This window comes from Myxine glutinosa, chromosome 4 (genome assembly GCF_964187855.1).
Source record: "Myxine glutinosa chromosome 4, kmMyxGlut1.1, whole genome shotgun sequence".
Taxonomy (NCBI): Eukaryota; Metazoa; Chordata; class Myxini; order Myxiniformes; family Myxinidae; genus Myxine; species Myxine glutinosa.
In genome coordinates this window covers 163,578,392-163,597,792 of record NC_136264.1, presented here as the reverse complement: position 1 = coordinate 163,597,792, position 19,401 = coordinate 163,578,392, and the positions used below count along the sequence as shown (strand labels likewise).

General features: G+C 54.3%; 2 protein-coding genes across 5 annotated transcripts in view; one reads left to right on the top strand and one right to left on the bottom strand.

The window, feature by feature from the left end:
• Positions 1–15,974, bottom strand: part of N4BP2 (NEDD4 binding protein 2) — a 67,325-nt gene extending 51,351 nt beyond the window's left edge. For 2 of the 4 annotated variants that reach the window (XM_068113946.2, XM_068113947.2), the window contains exon 1: positions 15,374–15,974. In XM_068113946.2, the coding sequence (XP_067970047.2) occupies positions 15,374–15,554 (181 nt within the window). In that variant the 5' untranslated portion in view covers positions 15,555–15,974. Of the gene's footprint in view, positions 1–15,107; positions 15,251–15,373 lie in introns of those variants that run through there. The other 2 variants (XM_068113948.2, XM_078776692.1) reach the window with 1 other exon arrangement.
• LOC137425471 (sister chromatid cohesion protein PDS5 homolog B) overlaps positions 14,759–19,401 on the top strand; it is a 258,555-nt gene continuing 253,912 nt past the window's right edge. The window contains exon 1 of the mRNA XM_078776694.1: positions 14,759–14,967. The gene's annotated coding sequence lies outside the window, so the exon portion shown is untranslated. The remainder of the gene's footprint in view (positions 14,968–19,401) is intronic.

Below are 19,401 nucleotides of genomic sequence, written 5' to 3'. Positions count from 1 at the left end.
AGGTCAGCAAGACCGAGTTTGCACAAAAGCTTCTACAACACTCGAATGTGCAATTTCACCTTAACGAGAAATAACAAATAAACATTTCCAAAAATTAAGAAATTTAAACTCCAGATTAATGTTCACCTGCTTTTGTCTGAAGGGGCCGCAATATGGTTTTTGGGGTTTTTTGCCCATCTTCTCTGGAATAGTTGAAATGCAGTGGCATGGCATGTAAGACCATACTTTTGTGACAAACCTTGCCCTTTGGACCCCTGTATAGTCTTGAAAACGACTCAAATCAAAAGATTTTTTTGGTCGCATCTTTACAGGGATTAATTGACAGTACCTTTGTGCCGAATTTAGTCTCGATGGAAAGGCAAAATGTGTAATATTTACTTTCACCTTTGACCCCTTAAAATTGCAATGGGGGTGGGGTGGGAGTCTAATCAGGAAAATTTGATTTCAAATTTAGAATTGAGGTGCTTAAGGTCAGTGTTGGACTTAGATACCTCAATTCTAAATTTGAAGAACATTGTCTCAGAAATAAAGGAATGGTGGGCCATTGCAGAATGTAGAAACTAATCTAGAAAAAAAAACCAAAAAAAAGGAAAGGGAAGATAAAGAGAAAATAAACTGGAGCAAAGAAAGAGACAAAGACAATGTATTTCTCATCCCAGTAACACGAAGGGCAATGTTTAGAAACGACTAGAAAAAAAAGTGCTCATGTTTTCTAAAGTGAAGGTCTTGCATGTCGTACATTTTCCAACCTCCAAGAGCCTGAAACAGTAACAACTAGATGGTATTCATAGAATACTTACCCTGCGCAGTCAACTTGTTGCGAGCCAACTCTTCTGTTTTTGAACATTTTTTTCCTTTGATCCAATATGGCTGCCAGACCACGTGAGCGATGACATCATAAATTTATATTCTCTAATATAATTGTTGCATAGATCACGCTCAATACATTTCAAACTGACCAGACTACGCATTGTCCCTGTCAAATTATGACGTCATAATTATGGCACCAATGACGTCATCGTTGACAACACCTATTCCCCATATGGAGTTCTTTACAATGAGCCATGTTTCAATTTTTTCCATGCAGCGGTTTTGGAGATATAGAGGTGCAACATTTTTGGGTTTTTCCAAGATGGCACCTGTACCACATGACCTATGACATCACGGTTATCTTTAAAATATTCTACATGAGGAGGCGCTCCTATGGTGAAAATTTTGTGCCCATCAGACCAACAGTTGTTGAGAAAAAAAATTCACAATGATTGGATAAGTGTTGTACTTGTCGAATTATGACGTCATAACGAAGGCACCGATGACATCATCATTAACATATCTTATTCCCCAAGGGGAGTAGTTGACAATGAGCCCTGTTTCACTTCTTTCCACGGAGCGGTTTCGGAGATATAGAGGTGCAACTTTTTTCGATTTTTTTCCAAGATGGCGTCTGCACCACGTGACCTATGACGTTATAATTATCATAAAAAAATTATACAGGAGGAGCCGCACATATTCTGAAAATTTCGTGTCCATCGGACTAACAGTTCCAGAGGAATTTTTGTTTTATTCATACTGATCAGATCAAGCGTTGCACTTGTCGAATTATGACGTCATAATTAAAGCATCGATGACATCACCATCAACATATCTTAATCCCCATGGTGAGTAGACAATGAGCCATGTTTTTTTTTCCAAGATGGCGTCAGTACCACGTGACCTATGATGTCATAATTATGAATAAAAAAATTATACAGGAGGACGCGCTTCTATGGTAAAATTTCGTGTCAATTGGACCAACGGTTGCCCAGAAATGAATTTTTAAAATGCAGACATGGCACACAGCACATGTATGGCACAGGGCACACGTACGCACCTGGATGCTTAACCCCACTTTTCGCTTCACGAGCGCAGGGTAACTAGAAGGGCACTCGGTACTGCGCAAACATCGGCCAGGCTGAACAGTTTACGTTTTGTATCCCACTGATAGGCCGGATCTGGATCTGGAACTGAACCACAATTGAATCAGCTTGTTGTTGTCATCGAACCAACTCATCCACAAAGTTTTGTCATAATCCGCCCACAACTTTTTCAACTATCACGCTACATAACGTTTTTGACACCATCTCTCAATAGTGAAGAATCACTTAAAAAATTGATCTAGTAATCACTAACCCGAACAACCCATCCACCAAATTTCATCCAAAACTTTTTGAGATGTCCTGCTCACAGACAAACAAACTAGGCTGAAAATGTTTTGTATCCCACTGACAGGCTGGTTCGGCATCCGGACCTGAAGCAAAATCTAATCGGCTTGTTCCTGTCACCTCCCCAACTCATCAACCACGTTTTGTCATAATCCATCTCTAACTTTTTGAAATCCCATGCTATATTGTTTATAGTTTTTGGCCCCATCTTTCAATGGCAAAGAATAATTGTTTTTAAGGCGTAGCCCATCGGGCAGAGCCGTCTAGAACAGTTTGTCCGTCCGTATTTATGTATGTGTGTATGTATGTATGTATGTATGTATGTATGTATGTATGTATGTATGTATGTCCCCTCAAACGTATACCAATCAGAACTGAGAATCTGGTCACATGACAGGGTGATGTGATTACGTCTGATGTCATTACGGCGGTGCGGCTGCTGACTCTCCACACACCGCCATTCTGATTTATATGACGTTCATGCCGAACATATCGTCAAACCTGTCATATATCACAATCACCATGCTCTACCTTGACGTTTTTAATTCAGTGTGAAACACAAACAAACCGATTGTTAAAATGACCATCAAATATCAAAAGCATCGACGTTACGTCTCTTCCAACAATACGGTACGGAAAGGGTTTAGGCGTTATGCCTCATCTTCAGACCGCTTCAGACAAATTAAGCCCAGGTTTCTTAATACAGTAGCGTGTGGTGCTGTGCACACACAATTCGTTTGCCAAGAAGGTAGGCCACAACGCGTTGTACAAACTGAAATACTTTATTAACAGCTCGCACGTAAGCACTGGGCGGGCTCGACTTTCGAGCCCGCATATATGTCCCGAGGCCACGCCTAGCCCCCGGGCGTGGCCGGTCGGCCAAAAGACGGGGCATGTATCTCAGATCCACCCTGCGCCTCGTGACGCCTTTGCTCCGGGCGTGGCCCGAGCTGCGCTTCCACGCCCGGACACTTGCGCCACCCACTGGTGCGCGGAATTATTGCCCACTGACATTGTGTCCGCCACACGCGCCCCCCCCCAAAATTCCCGCACACCTGAAGGGTGAGCTTGCGGGGAAGCCGGATGACCCGGCCGAAACGCCCTCTGGCGATGCGTGCAAGGCTGGGGGGTAGCGGGACGGCGGGACTGGGGGGTGCCGGGGGTCTGCCCGCCGGGGGGCGGCCTCGACGCGGAGGCAGAGCTGCTTGCGGGGGGTGGTCCAGATCGAGGTGGGCCGGCTTGAGGCGGTCCACAGAGATCCACGTGACGGAGTACCGCCGATGTCCACGGTGAAATGCTTGTCCCCGGTCTCCAGCACGCGGAAGGGCCCGTCGTACGGGGGCCGCAGCGGCGCCCGATGGGCGTCGTGCCTGACAAAAATGTACTCCGCCGTGCGAAGCTCCGGGGCGACGTGAGAGGACGGGCAACCGTGGTGTGCCGTCGGCACCGGGGCGAACCTCCTGGCGGTCTCCTGAAGGGTGGAGCGCTGCTGCGCCACGGACCAAGGGGCCGTGGAGTCGGGGATAACTTCGCCCGGTACCCGCAGTGGTTGCCTGAAGACCAGCTCCGCCGAGGGCGCGCGCAGGTCGTCCTTGGGCGCCGTCCTGAGGCCTAGCAGGACCCAGGGGAGCCTGTTGGCCCAGCTGCCGTCGCGGAGGCTGGCCCGAAGCGCGGCCTTCATTGAGCGATGGAAGCGCTCGCACAGGCCGTTGGCCTGGGGGTGGTAAGCCGTGGTGCGGTGCAGCTTTACGCCGAGCCCTTGCGCCACTGCTCCCCAGAGCTCCGAGGTGAACTGGGGGCCGCGGTCGGACGACATGTCCGAGGGGGCGCCGAACCGAGCAACCCATGTGGCGATGAAGGCTTGCGTGACGTCAGCCGCAGCCGTCGCCGCCAATGGCACGGCCTCCGGACACCGGGTGGTGTGGTCCACCATGGTGAGGAGGTGGGTGAAACCCCGCGAGGGGGGCAGAGGTCCCACAAAGTCGACGCGGACGTGGTCGAACCGACGCTCGGGCACCGTAAACGGGGCCAACGGGGCTTGGGGGGTGTGGCGGTGGACTTTCGCACGCTGGCACGCGAGGCACGTCCTGGCCCAGTCGCGGACGTTCTTCCTGAGGCCATGCCAGACGAACCGCCGCGACGAGCTTCTGGGAGGCCTTCGTGCCCGGGTGGGACAGGCCGTGGATGGCGTCAAAAACCGGGCGCTGCCAGCCAGCGGGCACGATGGGACGAGGCCGGCCGAGGGAGACGTCGCACAAGAGGGCAGTGCCCGCGACGTCGAACGGCACCGCGGTGACGCGGAGGCCCATGATGGCGGTCCGCAAGGCCTGGACGTTGGGGTCGGCGGTCTGGTCCGCCGCCATCCGGGCATAGTCGATCCCGAGGTGGACCGTGTGTGCGACGGACCGGGAAAGGCAATCCGCCACCGGGTTGTCCTTACCCGCGACGTGACGGATGTCCGTCGTGTACTCGGACACGGCAGAGAGGTGACGTTGCTGCTGGGCCGACCATGGCTCGGCGACCTTGGCCATCGCGAAAACAAGGGGCTTGTGATCGACGAAGGCCGTGAACGGGCGGCCCTCGAGAAGATGTCGGAAGTGTCGGACCGCCAGGTGGAGCCCGAGCAGCTCGCGGTCGAAGGTGCTGTACCGGCGTTCGTGCGGGCAGAGCTGCCGGCTAAAAAACGCCGGCGGCTGCCAAGCACCACTCACCCACTGCTCGTGCACCGCACCCACCGCGTAGTCCGACGCGTCGGTGGTGAGGGCGATTGGTGCATCGGGTGCCGGGTGCGCCAGCATGGTGGCGTTGGCCAAGGCCAGCTTTGCGCCCGCAAACGCCGCGGCCATTTGCTCCGTCCAGGCGATGTCACCTTTGCCCGGCTTCCCCCCGGAGGGCCTCGTGCAGGGGGCGCAGGAGCTGGGCGACGCGGGGCACGAAGCGGTGATAAAAATTCACCATGCCCAGGAATTCCTGGAGCCCCTTGACCGTGCGGGGGCGCGGGAAACTCCTGACCGCCTCTACCTTGGCCGGTAAAGGGATGGCCCCGTGCCTGGTGATGCGGTGCCCCAATAAGTCGATGGCGGTGATGCCGAAACGGCACTTCGTGGGGTTGATTATCAGACCATGCTGGCCCAGGCGTTCGAAGAGCGTGCGGAGGTGGAGCAGGTGCTCCTCCCGGGACGCGCTCGCGACTAGGATGTCGTCCAGGTAGACGTAGATGCAGGACAAGTCGCGCAAGACGCTGTCCACGAGCAGCTGGAACGCCTGGGCCGCATTTTTCAACCCAAAGGGCATCCGCAAGAACTCAAAGAGGCCGAAAGGTGTGATGACGGCCGTCTTTGGTACATCGTCCGGTTGTACGGGGACCTGGTGGTAGCCCCGGATGAGGTCCACCTTGGAGAAAATGGTCGTTTTTGCCAACCGGGCGGAAAAGTCCGGAATATGCGGGACCGGGTAGCGGTCGGGGGTGGTGGCGTCGTTGAGCCGGCGGTAGTCACCGCACGGCCGCCATCCGCGGCCAGGCTTGGGCACAATGTGCAGAGGAGAGGCCCATGCGCTGTTGGAGCGCCGTGCGATGCCCAGCCGCTCCAGCGTGGCGAACTCCGCTTTCGCCACGGCGAGCTTCGTGGGGCCGAGGCGGCGCGCCCGCGCATAGACCGGTGGTCCGACGGTGGGGATATGGTGCTCCACCCCGTGTTTGACGGCCACCGCTGAAAAGGTGGGCCGCGTGAGTGCCGGGAAACTGGCGAGGAGGCGGGTAAACTCGTCCGCTGCCGGAAGCGTACAGACTAACTTCGCCGGGACGGAACCGCTCAGCAAGCCGCTTGGTAAGCCGCTCGGTGAGCCGCTCAGCGAGCTGCTCAACGAGCCGCTCAGCGAACAAGCGAGCGAGCTGAAGGTTTCGGCCTGGACGAGGCGTCGACGCTTAACATCCACCAACAGCGCATTCGCACAAAGGACGTCCGCACCGAGCAGAGCCATTGGCACGCTGGCGGTGAAGAAAGACCATTTGAAGCGCTGCCCTCCGAAACGCAGCGAGAGGCAACGCTTCCTGAATGTGCAGATGGGTGTTCCGTTGTCAGCGAGCAAGGCAGCCCGGCCCGTGGCTTGCTTGTCGGACGCGGAGGCAGGGAGGACGCTTACCTGCACTCCCGTGTCGCACAGAAAACGACGACCAAACGAGGTGTCTGTGATGAACAGGAGGCTGCCGGAATGGCCGACGCTCATGGCCGCAAGTGAGCGCCGGCCCGGTCGTTTCCCGACCCGTCGAAAGAACACGGCGGGCGGCACGCTCTAGCCTTGCGGCCGAACCTGGCATGATAGTAGCACCAGGTTTGCGGTGGTGGCTGCCGCGTCGGCCGTGCAGGCGGTGGTGGTGGTGGTGGCGGTGGTAGTGGGCGGGGCGTAGCAGCGGCCACGAGGGAAGCAGGGGGCGCTGTAGCCGCCGCACCGGGATCCACTACGGCAGCACCGTACACCGACCGCGTGTCGCAGGCCACAAAAAATTTGTCCGCCTCTCCGGCCAGGGGCGCGGGGTTCCGTTAAGTTCGAACCGGCCAGCACGAGCCGCACCTGCACAGGTAGCTGGCGGAGGAAAAGCGCTCGGAACAGGAAATCCGGGCGCTGGTCTCCAAGAAGGGACAACATAAAATCCATCCGAACGGACGGTCGTGTGTCGCCGAGGGCGGGAAGGTCCAGGAGGCGGTCCGCGCGTTCGGCCTCCGTGAGCCCGAACGTGGCGAGGAGAAGACGTTTGAGCGCCGCGTACTTGTGGGCGCCCGGCGGGCGCCGAAGGATGGACACGACGCGGGCGGCAGTGCCGGGCCCGAGGGCGGCGACCACGTGGTAGTACATGGTGTCGTCCTCCGTGATGCCCCAGAGCTGGAATTGAGCTTCGGCCTGCACAAACCAAACGTCGGCTTGCGCTTCCCAGAACTCCGGGAGTTTGACGGCGACAGCGTTGGTAGCCATGGCGCGTTCAGGGGTCAGCTACGGCTGAACCAGTCGGGGTCATCAGTGTGGTGCTGTGCACACACAATTTGTTTGCCAAGAAGGTAGGCCACAACGCGTTGTACAAACTGAAACACTTTATTAACAGCTCGCACGTAAGCACTGGGCGGGCTCGACTTTCGAGCCCGCATATATGTCCCGAGGCCACGCCTTGCCCCCGGGCGTGGCCGGTCGGCCGAAAGACGGGGCATGTATCTCAGATCCACCCTGCGCCTCGTGACGCCTTTGCTCCGGGCGTGGCCCGAGCTGCGCTTCCACGCCCGGACACTCGCGCCACCCACTGGTGCGCGGAATTATTGCCCACTGACATTGTGTCCGCCACAAGCGTATCGTTTCAGTAGTATCGTTTTCGTAATAGTAATAATAATAACATAGTAAATATAGCCATAATACTTTAATTCCAATGTCATGAATTGAAGGTTTATGGATTGAAGCGGTGTATGGTTCATGATCAGTGATGAGTGGTGTTCGGCCCTAATATTAATAACCGAGGAAGTAAGGAATTCGCCTCGGTTTTTTGATAGTAATATTAATTTCGAAATAATGATAATGTAACGTTAATATTATAGTGTGGCGGACACAAAAGCCCACTGGCGTGGTGACATCATTCCACGCACCAAGTGGGCGGTGGCCACGCCCGAGGGGTAGGCGTGGCCTCATGATATACACCGGGCGACCAGCCCGGAGGAGTTCAGTGTTACAGTGTAGTCTTACAATAAAGACGTTTATATGTTACCGCTTGCCCGCTTCCTCCTTGCTCACAAGCAGCGCGCGTAACGCCGCGCTTTACTGGTGACCCTCGACGTTGGATCTGCCGGAGCGATCCTTCCACACGCGACGCCATCGCCATGGCCGCCTTCGTCAAACTTCCGGAATTTTGGGAGGCTCAGGCCGAAGTCTGGTTCGTCCAGGCCGAAGCCCAATTTCAGCTTCGGCGCCTCACCGGCGATGACACGCGCTACTGCCACGTCGTCGCCTCCCTCGGGCCCGGCACGGCCGCTCGAGTTGTGTCCGTCCTTCGCCACCCACCGGACGGCCACAAGTACGAGGCACTCAAGCGGCTACTCCTAGCCACGTTCAGCCTCACGGACGACACACGGGCCGACCGCCTCCTGGATCTCCCCGAGCTCGGTGAGATGCGCCCGTCGGTCCGAATGGACCATATGCTGTCACTGTTAGGCGACGAAGCCCCCGGTTCGCTATTCCGGGCGCTTTTCCGTCGCCAACTTCCAGCGCAGGTTCGCCTCGCGTTGGCCGGGACCGGGCTAACGGAACCCCGAGCATTGGCGGCCGAGGCGGACAAGTACTTCACCGCTTCGGACACGCGGGCGAGCGTTGGCGTGGCCGTCACGGCCTTCGACGCTGATGTTCCACAGCATCATCTTCTACAGCACGCTGAGGTTCAGCAGCATGCTGATACGCACCTCGTGAACGCCGCCACGCCCCGCCCACCGCCGCGGCGAAAACCGCCACCGCGGGGAAACCCGTCGACTCCACCGGCCTGGCGGAGCCAGCCGCGCTCCTCCAGCTCCACCACCTGGTGCTGGTTCCACGCCAAGTTCGGCCACGAAGCTCGGCGGTGTCATCCGCCGTGCTCCTTCAACGGGTCGGGAAACGCCCGGGCCGGCGCTCAATTGTGGCGATGAGCGCCGGCCGTTCGAGCAGCCTGCTGTTCATAACGGACACCTTCTCCGGGCGCCGTTACCTGTGCGACACGGGAGCACAGGTGAGTGTCATTCCCGCCGGCACGTCAGACAAGCACGCCGCGGGTGGGGGCCCCGCGCTGCTTGCCGCGAACGGGACGCCCATCCGTACGTACGGAAAACGCTGCCTCTCTCTGCGGTTTGGAGGGCAGGTTTTCCGATGGACGTTCGTCACCGCCGACGTGCCCATGGCACTGCTTGGCGCGGACTTCCTGTGCGCTAATGGGCTCCTGGTCGACGTCAAGCGCAGACGGCTTGTCCAGGCCGAGACGTTCAGCTCGCTCGCATGTGCGTTGCCCAGCTCAACGAGCGGCTTGCCAAGCGGCTTGCCGAACGATTCGGTTCCGGCCACGTTGGTCTGTACGCTTCCGGCAGCGGACGCATTCACCCGCCTCCTCGCCGGCTTCCCGGCCCTCACGCGGCCCACCTTCTCGGCGGGGGCCGTCAAGCACGGGGTGGCCCATCACATCCCCACCGTCGGGCCACCGGTCTACGCCCGGGCACGCCGCCTCGAGCCGACGAAGCTGGCGGTGGCAAAAGCGGAGTTCGCTACCCTGGAGCGACTCGGCATCGTTCGGCGCTCAGAGAGCGCTTGGGCGTCGCTGCTGCACATCGTGCCGAAGCCCGGCGGGGGATGGCGACCGTGCGGGGACTATCGCCGTCTCAATGACGCCACGACTCCCGACCGCTACCCCGTCCCCCACATTCAGGACTTTTCCGCCCGTTTGGCGGGCAGGTCCTTCTTCTCGAAGGTGGACCTCATACGCGGCTACCATCAGGTCCCCGTCAGGCCGGAGGACGTCCCGAAGACGGCGGTCATCACGCCATTCGGACTCTTCGAGTTCCTGCGCATGCCCTTCGGTCTGAAGAATGCGGCTCAGGCGTTCCAGCGACTGATGGACAGCGTCCTGCGCGACTTGGATTTTGTCTACGTCTACCTGGACGATATCCTCGTCGCCAGCGCGTCCCGCGAAGAGCACCTACGCCACCTCCGCACGCTCTTCGAACGCCTGGGCCAGCATGGCCTGATTGTGAACCCCGCAAAGTGCCGGTTCGGCGCCGCCACAATCGATTTTCTGGGGCACCGTGTCACCAGGCACGGAGCCGTCCCCCTGCCGGCCAAGATGGAGGCGGTGAAGGGGTTTCCGCGCCCCCGCACGATCAGAGGGCTGCAGGAGTTCCTGGGCATGGTGAACTTTTACCATCGGTTCCTGCCCCGTATCGCCCAGCTCCTGCGCCCCCTGCACGAAGCTCTCCGAGGTAAGCCGGGCAAAGGCGACGTTACCTGGACCGAGCAGATGGACACGGCGTTCACGGGCGCGAAGCTCGCCTTGGCTAACGCCACCATGCTCGCGCACCCGGCGCCCGATGCACCGATCGCCCTCACCACCGATGCCTCGGACTACGCGGTGGGCGCGGTGCACGAGCAATGGGTGCGTGGAGCTTGGCAACCGCTGGCGTTCTTTAGCCGGCAGCGTCGCCCGCCCGAACGCCGTTACAGTACCTTCGACCGCGAGTTGCTCGGACTTCACTTGGCGGTCAGGCACTTCCGCCATCTGCTCGAGGGCCGGGCGTTCACTGCCTTCGTCGACCACAAGCCGCTGATCTTCGCGATGGGCAAGGTCACCGAGCCGTGGTCGGCCCGGCAGCAGCGTCACCTCTCGGCCGTGTCCGAGTACACGACGGACATCCAGCACGTCGCGGGGAAGGACAACCCGGTGGCGGATTGCCTTTCCCGGGCCGTCGCCCACGCAGTCCACCTCGGCATCGACTATGCGCGGATGGCAGCGGACCAGGCCGCTGACCCCGACGTCCAGGCCTTGCGGACCGCCGTCACGGGCCTCCGCGTCACCGAGGTGCCGTTCGACGGCGCGGGCGCGGCCCTCTTGTGCGACGTCTCCCTCGGGCGTCCTCGCCCCATTGTGCCCGCGGGCTGGCAGCGCCAGGTGTTTGACGCCATCCACGGCCTGTCCCACCCGGGCGCGAGGGCCTCCCAAAGGCTGATCGCCGACAAGTTCGTCTGGCATGGCCTCCGGAAGGCCGTCCGCGGCTGGGCCAGGACATGCCTCGCGTGCCAGCGCGCCAAGGTGCACCGGCACACCCAGGCCCCGTTGGCCCCGTTCACGGTGCCGGAACGCCGGTTTGACCACGTCCACGTGGACCTGGTGGGACCTCTGCCCCCCTCGCGGGGTTTCACCCACGTCCTCACCATGGTGGACCGCACTACCCTGTGGCCGGAGGCCGTGCCCTTGGCGTCGACAACGGCGGCCAATGTCGCGCAGGCTTTCATCGCCACCTGGGTCGCCCGGTTCGGCGCCCCCTCAGACATCTCATCCGACCGCGGCCCCCAGTTCACCTCGGAGCTCTGGGGGGCGGTTGCGCAGGGGCTCGGGGTCCGGCTGCACCGAACCACGGCCTACCACCCCCAGGCTAACGGCCTGTGTGAGCGATTTCACCGCTCATTGAAGGCCGCGCTCCGGGCCACCCTCCGCGACGGCGGCTGGGTCGACAGGCTCCCCTGGGTCCTGCTGGGCCTCCGGACGGCGCCCAAGGAGGACCTGCGCGCATCCGCGGCGGAGTTGGTCTTCGAGCAACCGCTGCGGGTGCCGGGCGAGTTCCTCCCCGACTCCACGGCACCATGGTCCGCGGCACAGCAGCGCTCCGCTCTGCAAGAGACCGCCCAGATGTTCGCCCCGGTGCCAACGGCATGCCACGGGCACCCACCGACGCACGTCGCCCCGGAGCTTCGCACGGCGGAGTATGTCTTCGTCCGCCACGATGCCCATCGGACACCACTGCGGCCCCCGTACGACGGGCCTTTCCGCGTGCTGGAGACCGGGGCGAAGCACTTCACCCTGGACATCGGCGGTACTCCTGACCGCGTTTCGGTAGACCGCCTCAAGCCGGCCCACCTCGATGTGGACCATCCACCGCCAGTGGCCCGACCCCCACGTCGGGGCCGCCCTCCTGCGGGCGGACCCCCGGCACCGCCCAGCCCCGCCGCCACGGCGCCCCCCGGTCCTGCACCCATCCCAGGGGCAGCCAGGGGCATCCCACCTGGTATCCCTGCACCCCGGACGCCGCCGATCGCCAGGGGGCGCTTCGGCCGGGTCATTCGTCTGCCCCGCAAACTGGCCCTCCAGGTGCGCGGGAATTCTGGGGGGGCGCGTGTGGCGGACACAAAAGCCCACTGGCGTGGTGACATCATTCCACGGACCAAGTGGGCGGTGGCCACGCCCGAGGGGTAGGCGTGGCCTCATGATATACACCGGGCGACCAGCCCGGAGGAGTTCAGTGTTACAGTGTAGTCTTACAATAAAGACGTTTATATGTTACCGCTTGTCCGCTTCCTCCTTGCTCACAAGCAGCGCGCGTAACGCCGCGCTTTAATAGTAAATCTAATCATAACACTAATCCCTTCGTAGTGACTGCAAAGTTACTAGAAGTTGAAATATATTAGTTTTGTGTCCGTTACCTCATTACGTCTATGATGTCATTACGACGGCTGACTGCACTGACCGACATTTAGATTTACAAGTATACCCGTTCAACCAAGGGAGCGGCTGGTAAGGTCATTCCTCTTTGGGGTATATAGATTACACTTACAGTCGATCTATGATCGGGTCTCAAGAACATCGGGTGTGTGTTCATTTACCAAGTTTCTTGTGGAGAGATCACCGAGTGGTTTAAGCATTCGAGCAAGCACTCCATTCAAAACCGTTGAGGAACGGCTGGCTTGGCAAGCGTTAGCTAGCTGCTTGGTAAATGAGCACACCTCCAACCCTTGTGGGGTATATAGATTACAGTAGATCTTCGCTTAGTTCTGTAAGTAAAACTTACCTCATGGATGTCGAGATTCGTCCAAATTTCTTTGTTTAATGTTATAAACATTATTAGTGACGGTTTCAAAAGCTAATAATGTGTGTTTGTGGTTTATAATATTTTACAAGCCCGGCTACGCCGCTGTTAGACTTTTGGTCTTGTTTTTAATTCTCGTATCCACATTAGGATTCGGATCTTCACCAAAATCTAATCAATTAATCCTTTCTTTTTAATAACTTGTCCACCAAATTTTGTTTGAATCCATCCATAACTCTGAGATATCATGCCCACAGACAAACACACAAACAATCAAACTGACAAACAGACAGGGTTGAAACCGTAACCTCGTTCCACCTTCGGTTATGGAGGTAAAATGTTTGGTCGTTTCTTATATCTTCTTCTCCTTTTGTATGGAGCACATGGCTGCAGATTGCGTCATTTGTTGGGGGTGCGGTTGTTCCACTAATGCAGTGCCCCTTGTAGGTTAGTGCAGGAAATGGGAAATTGTTCCCGGTGCATATACTCTTCGCAAAGGACACTGTGAGATGGATCTTTAACGTGTACCAACGAATAACGACCTTGTGATTTTTTACATTTTTTTTTCATGTTCATCTGAAGAATGCTGAGGTCGCATCATTCATTGAACACCTGGAATTAGCTTCTTCTTTTTTAATGCTGCCATTCCTTGGATGACTCTACAGCATCAATAATGGATGACTTGGATGACTACAATTTTAAGCACGAATGCCACCAAATAAACTCACATGATCACGTGACGCTCACAAGGCAACTCGAAGAAAGTTTACAAACACACGGTCACGTGATGCTCACAAGGCAACTCGAAGAAAGTTTACAAACACACGGTCACGTGATGCTCACAAGGCAACTCGAAGAAAGTTTACAAACAAACTCACACGGTCACGTGATGCTCACAAGGCAACTCGAAGAAAGTTTACAAACAAACTCACACGGTCACGTGATGCTCACAAGGCAACTCGAAGAAAGTTTACAAACAAACTCACACGGTCACGTGACGCTCACAAGACAACTCGAAGAAAGTTTACAAACAAACTCACACGGTCACGTGACGCTCACAAGGCAACTCGAAGAAAGTTTACAAACAAACGCACACTGTCACGTGACGCTCACAACACAACTCAAAGAAAGTTTACAAACAAACTCACACGGTCACGTGACGCTCACAAGGCAACTCGAAGAAAGTTTACAAACAAACTCACACGGTCACGTGATGCTCACAAGGCAACTCGAAAATTGTTTACAAACAAACACACGGTCACGTGATGCTCACAAGGCAACTCGAAGAAAGTTTACAAACAAACTCACACGGTCACGTGATGCTCACAAGGCAACTCGAAGAAAGTTTACAAACTCACGCAGTCACGTGACACTCACAAGGCAACTCGAAGAAAGTTTACAAACAAACTCACACTGTCACGTGACGTCCTCAACGCAACTCAAAGGAAGTTTACAAACAAACACACTGTCACGTGACGCTCACAAGGCAACTCGAAGAAAGTTTACAAACAAACTCACACTGTCACGTGACGTCCTCAACGCAACTCAAAGGAAGTTTACAAACAAACACACGGTCACGTGATGCTCACAAGGCAACTCGAAGAAAGTTTACAAACTCACGCAGTCACGTGACACTCACAAGGCAACTCGAAGAAAGTTTACAAACAAACTCACACTGTCAAGTGACGTCCTCAACGCAACTCAAAGAAAGTTTACAAACAAACACACTGTTACGTGACGCTCACAAGGCAACTCAAAGAAAGTTTACAAACAAACTCACACTGTCACGTGACGCTCACAAGGCAACTCAAAGAAAGTTTACAAACTCACACTGTCACGTGACGCTCACAAGGCAACTCAAAGAAAGTTTACAAACAAACTCACTGTCACGTGACGCTCACAAGGCAACTCAAAGAAAGTTTACAAACAAACTCACACTGTCACGTGACGTCCTCAACGCAACTCAAAGAACGTTTACGAGCAAACAAACAAAGCAATCTGTGCGAGTATGAAAGAAATGGCCAAAGTTCACGCTACGAGTACGAGTGCCGCTTCTGCTTTGGTAAAACAGTTGCACATGCATCGTATTGGGTATGGAGAAGTATCAGAGACGAACTGAATCACTACATACGGACGAATACTCAATCAAAAGGAATTTGTGATCAACGAAGGACGTTCACCAAGCAACCACGAAGGTAAAGGGTCGGGAAACTAGTCAACAAATCGTGTTATATAAATAAATATATATATATATATATTAAACACACGTCGGGTGTGGTGTATACTTAATTAGGCATTCCATTGATACCCGGATTTTCTATCAACGTCGCCGTACCTCGACACACCAGGTGCTCCTTTACTATGTTACAACTCGATGCGCTCCGGTTGAACTACACAGGCTTCACGTATGTAAAGTCGCCCCGCAATATGGCGGCCATGTTGACGATTGCGCATGTGCTGACGTCACGGCGACAATACGATGCATGCGTCACGGCGACGGTGTAAATGGCGAACAACCGCGGCATAACAGGTAAACAGGAAGAAATAAAACCAAGCGACGTCTTTCACACGGACGAAGCGATACAGGTACACGAGTCGTACCTTGAACACCGTATTCGGCGAGGACCATGTACACGACCTGGGCGTCCAAGTGCGGGAACGCAGCCAACGCTTCGTTGAAGAGCTGCTCCGGGACCGGGACGTTGCGAAGATCTTCGGTGCGACCAGGGCAGCCCGAACGACCAATCGCGGTGGAATCCCCCGCGCGTCGTCTCCTCGGCATAGCGATGGCTTCGGCAGGCAGGTCCCTCGTGACCAACGTTGCGTGACGGGGGGAATCCCGAATCGGTTTCCAGAGACACTGAATCCCTCTCGCGATTTGGCGCCAGGTACACGAAGGGAGCAACAAAAACAGACAGGCCTAGCGCGCCTCACGGAGCTTCGTGACCGCGATTACGGCGAACTAGGGTAAACGATCCCCCAAACAAACACCTCAATAGTGGGTGATCAGTTCGCGGGAAAACGGACCACCACAAAAGGACCACCACAAACCGACCACCACAAGTGGACCGATTTGACAACCAAACGAGCGCGGATTTCACGTCGAGCCACGATCTGCTGTTCGGTGTCCGCCCTCCAGGCGACTTCCTTGTACCACGCCTGTCTGACTTCCCTTTGTCTCCGTCGGGCATGTGTCTTGTACAAAGCACACGTCACGTGATATCAAGCGTTTTATGGATTCGAACCTCCTCCTCCAACCTTCAAATTTCCTTCAATGCTTCCGGAATCTTTCATCCATTTATATCCCCTGACGACGTTAAAGCCGCAACAATGTCGAGGATTTTCACTTTGTTCATTAGTTAGTACTAGTAGACATCGGTGTACCTTCACATGAATTACAATGAGCCAAAGTAGGATGTCGGTACACGAGGCACAAATACATATCGTACTTGGGATTTGAAACCTGGGGTCCTTCCTTCACTTCCATCACGGTCACACGGCGGTCATGCCTCTCCCAGCAGTAGTCAGGGCAGGAATTTTGTATTTTGTATACAAGATCGAGGCTCGTGAAAGAGCGAACATTATTCACACAGAAAGACAAACCGACACATAAAACATATAACATGGGGAGCGGTAGACAAGATGGGGAGAGAGGGGAAAGGACACAAACACAACATTTGAGAGCAGGGACATCGAGAGATCTGTGGGAGGGAGAGGGCTTTGGGGGGGGGGAGGCATGGGAAGGGGGGGGGTGGGAGAGGTATAAAACATATGGACACTGCCAGGACTTCCAGGAAATAAGTTGGAATTTCAAACAAGGTGGATCTGGGGTGAATTAGCGGGGGTAGAAAAGATCAAGGTTTTGGATGGGGGAAGATAAGAAATGGTGGTGAACAGCTGTTTTAAAGACCTGGAGGGAGGAGTGGGATTGAAGGGAGTGTGGGAGTTTGTTCCAGAGGCGGGAGAAAAGAGGAATGAAGGAGTGAAGGTGAGCAGAGAGCCGAGATTTCGGCAGTTTAACCATCAGAGGGTTGCTGGCAGATCTTGTGCGACCTGTAGGAATATTTGGGGGACAAAGCACAGAGAGAGCTGGGGGAGCAAGGCCGGAGAGGAGTCGGTAGAAGACAGAAAGACCACCAACCTGCCTGCGGTGAGTGAGTGAAAGACCCTCGGAGATAGCTTCATCACGGGAGATTCCAATGATTCTGAAAGCTTTGGTTTCAACAGCGTGAAGCCGAGCTAGGTGTGAGGCAGGAGCACCGGCCCATAGGGGAGAGCAGTACTCCATTGAGCTGCGGATGAAAGCCTTGTATGTGGTGAGGCGCTCAGGTGTGCCTCGGGAGGACTTCGCACGACGGAAGATGCCCAGTCGGCGACTGGCTTTGGAGGCCAGATTTGAAATGTGGTTTTCGCAAGAAAGATCATGGCAGATCGTGAGACCCAAAAGCTTGAGCGACAGAACTTCTTGGAGAGGATTGTTGACAAAGTAGATGGGAGGGTTGTCCAGTCGAGCTTTTCGGAGAGACATAGTAAGAGTGTGAGAAATTCGTTCATGGTATTCACGTACTCTTCATGAAAGACACCTTGTTGGGGTTTGAACCCAGGCTGGATAGTCTTGACTCTGGAGGCAAGTATGTGCATACCTCTCGACTCGAGACTCTAGAGCCGTGGTTCTTAACCTGTGTTCGACCGAACCCCAGGGGTTCAGTGAGCCAGTCTCAGGGGTTCTAAAAGGCTAAAATTGCCTTGAGATCCTCACGCCGTTCGTTACAACGTATCTCTGCGAGCATGCGTTTTCGAAACTGGTGGACATTAAAACAAAGAAAAGGAGCAGGCTTGCATGCGAAAATGATTTGAGGGTGGCCCTTGCCAAAACAAAACCACGCATTTCCCAGATCGCCTCCCGAAAATAAGAACAGAAAACGCATTAAGATGCAATTCTTCTTAATTTTTTGGTCACATTTGAGGGGTTCCGCGAGTGTTCGGTGGGTTTCGTTAGGATTCAGCGCCTTTAAAAAGGTTAAGAACCACTGCTAGTCTAGAGTGACATGCACGTCCGGACAAGCCCAGCCTAGAGATATACGTAATGTGTGGAGAACACAGCGGCATCATGTCACCTGAATTGTGTAGGTGCCAGTTATAATAGCCCCAGTTGGATTTAGTCCGAAACGGTAGCTTATGGATTGGGTCTTATCTGTCCGTTCGTCCTTCCGTACATACGCAACCATATCTCGGAGCTGCATGGACCAATTTTGTTTCACGATGCGATCCAAGATGGCCGACTGGCGGCCATTTTGTTACTTACACGTGTCCCAACCATTTCTCAGACGTGCATGGTCCAATTTTGTTTAAAGACACATTATATGTTCATTCCATTGTTGACCATTATATGTATGTTACTGTTATGTTAATGTGTTATAATTATATGTTAATATAATTATTAATTAATTACCATTATTAATTTGTTAATTTAATTTGTTAATTTGTTGTTTTGTTTTGTTAATTTGTTATGTTAATTAATATAATTAATTACTACTAGTACCCGACTGCAAAGCCGCAATGAGCAGGCAAAGCCAAAGCCTTTTGCCACTATTTTACCCATCACGATGGCATCAGTAGGTTAGGTAGTTGATAGTAGATTGGTGTAGGTACCGTACCTGGTAAGACTTGGTAAAAGAGAAGAGCAGACAGTCCTCCCCAATACCTACATACAATAAATGTCACAAGAAGCTTAAGGAAGTAACTATACGATGTGCTAGCTTAAGGCCTATTTTAAGAAATTTTAACTGGGCTTAACATACGTTTTCACAGTATGTGTGTAGTCTTCTAACTTCAGTCGCTGTCAGGGCTGGTTCTCTCCGGGCACGGCAGCTTCCTCCACCAGAAGAAGTTAGCTTGCAGTAAGATCAGTGCCGACAGATCAGACGATAGCGCCGTTTCAATGGCAATGTGTGACTGTCGTTAATCAAACCGAGTTTTCTTTCTTTATGTAAACCGCTTATACCGTATTTCTGGCTGTGAAAAACTATCCCCTACGGCCGCGAGATTTCTAAAAAACAATTCTTCGTCAATTTTAGAATATTTGACGCCGTTTTCAGCGTCCGAAACGCGTAATAAGCTTTTTAAAAATATTTTTCAAATGCTCGAATCTCATTGGTTCCGGTGTTTGGTGACGATTTTCGTTGAAGATAATGAGGTTGGTCTTAACGTATTTTAATTACAAATTAGAGGTGCATTAGATTGTGAATCAAAGAAAGACGGGTGAAACAAACTCCTATTGAACTTTTTCACAATTGTTTTATGCAAACTTCCGCATCCGGTCGATGGCGGCCTCCATTGCGTGATTTGGTTTTAGAAATATTTTTTCAAATGCTCGAATCTCATTGGTTCCGGTGTTTGGTGACGCTTTTCGTTGAAGATAACCAGGCCCGTGCGGGCCAAGGTTGGTCTTAAAGTATTTTAATAATAAATTGGAGGTGCATAAGAATGTGAATCAAACAAAGATGGGTGAAAGAAACTCCTATTGAACGTTTTTCAATTTGTTATGCATACTTCCGCATCCGCAAGATGGCGGCCTCCATTGAGCTTCGGAATTCTCAAGCCAAGGCATAATCTGGTTTTCGACATAA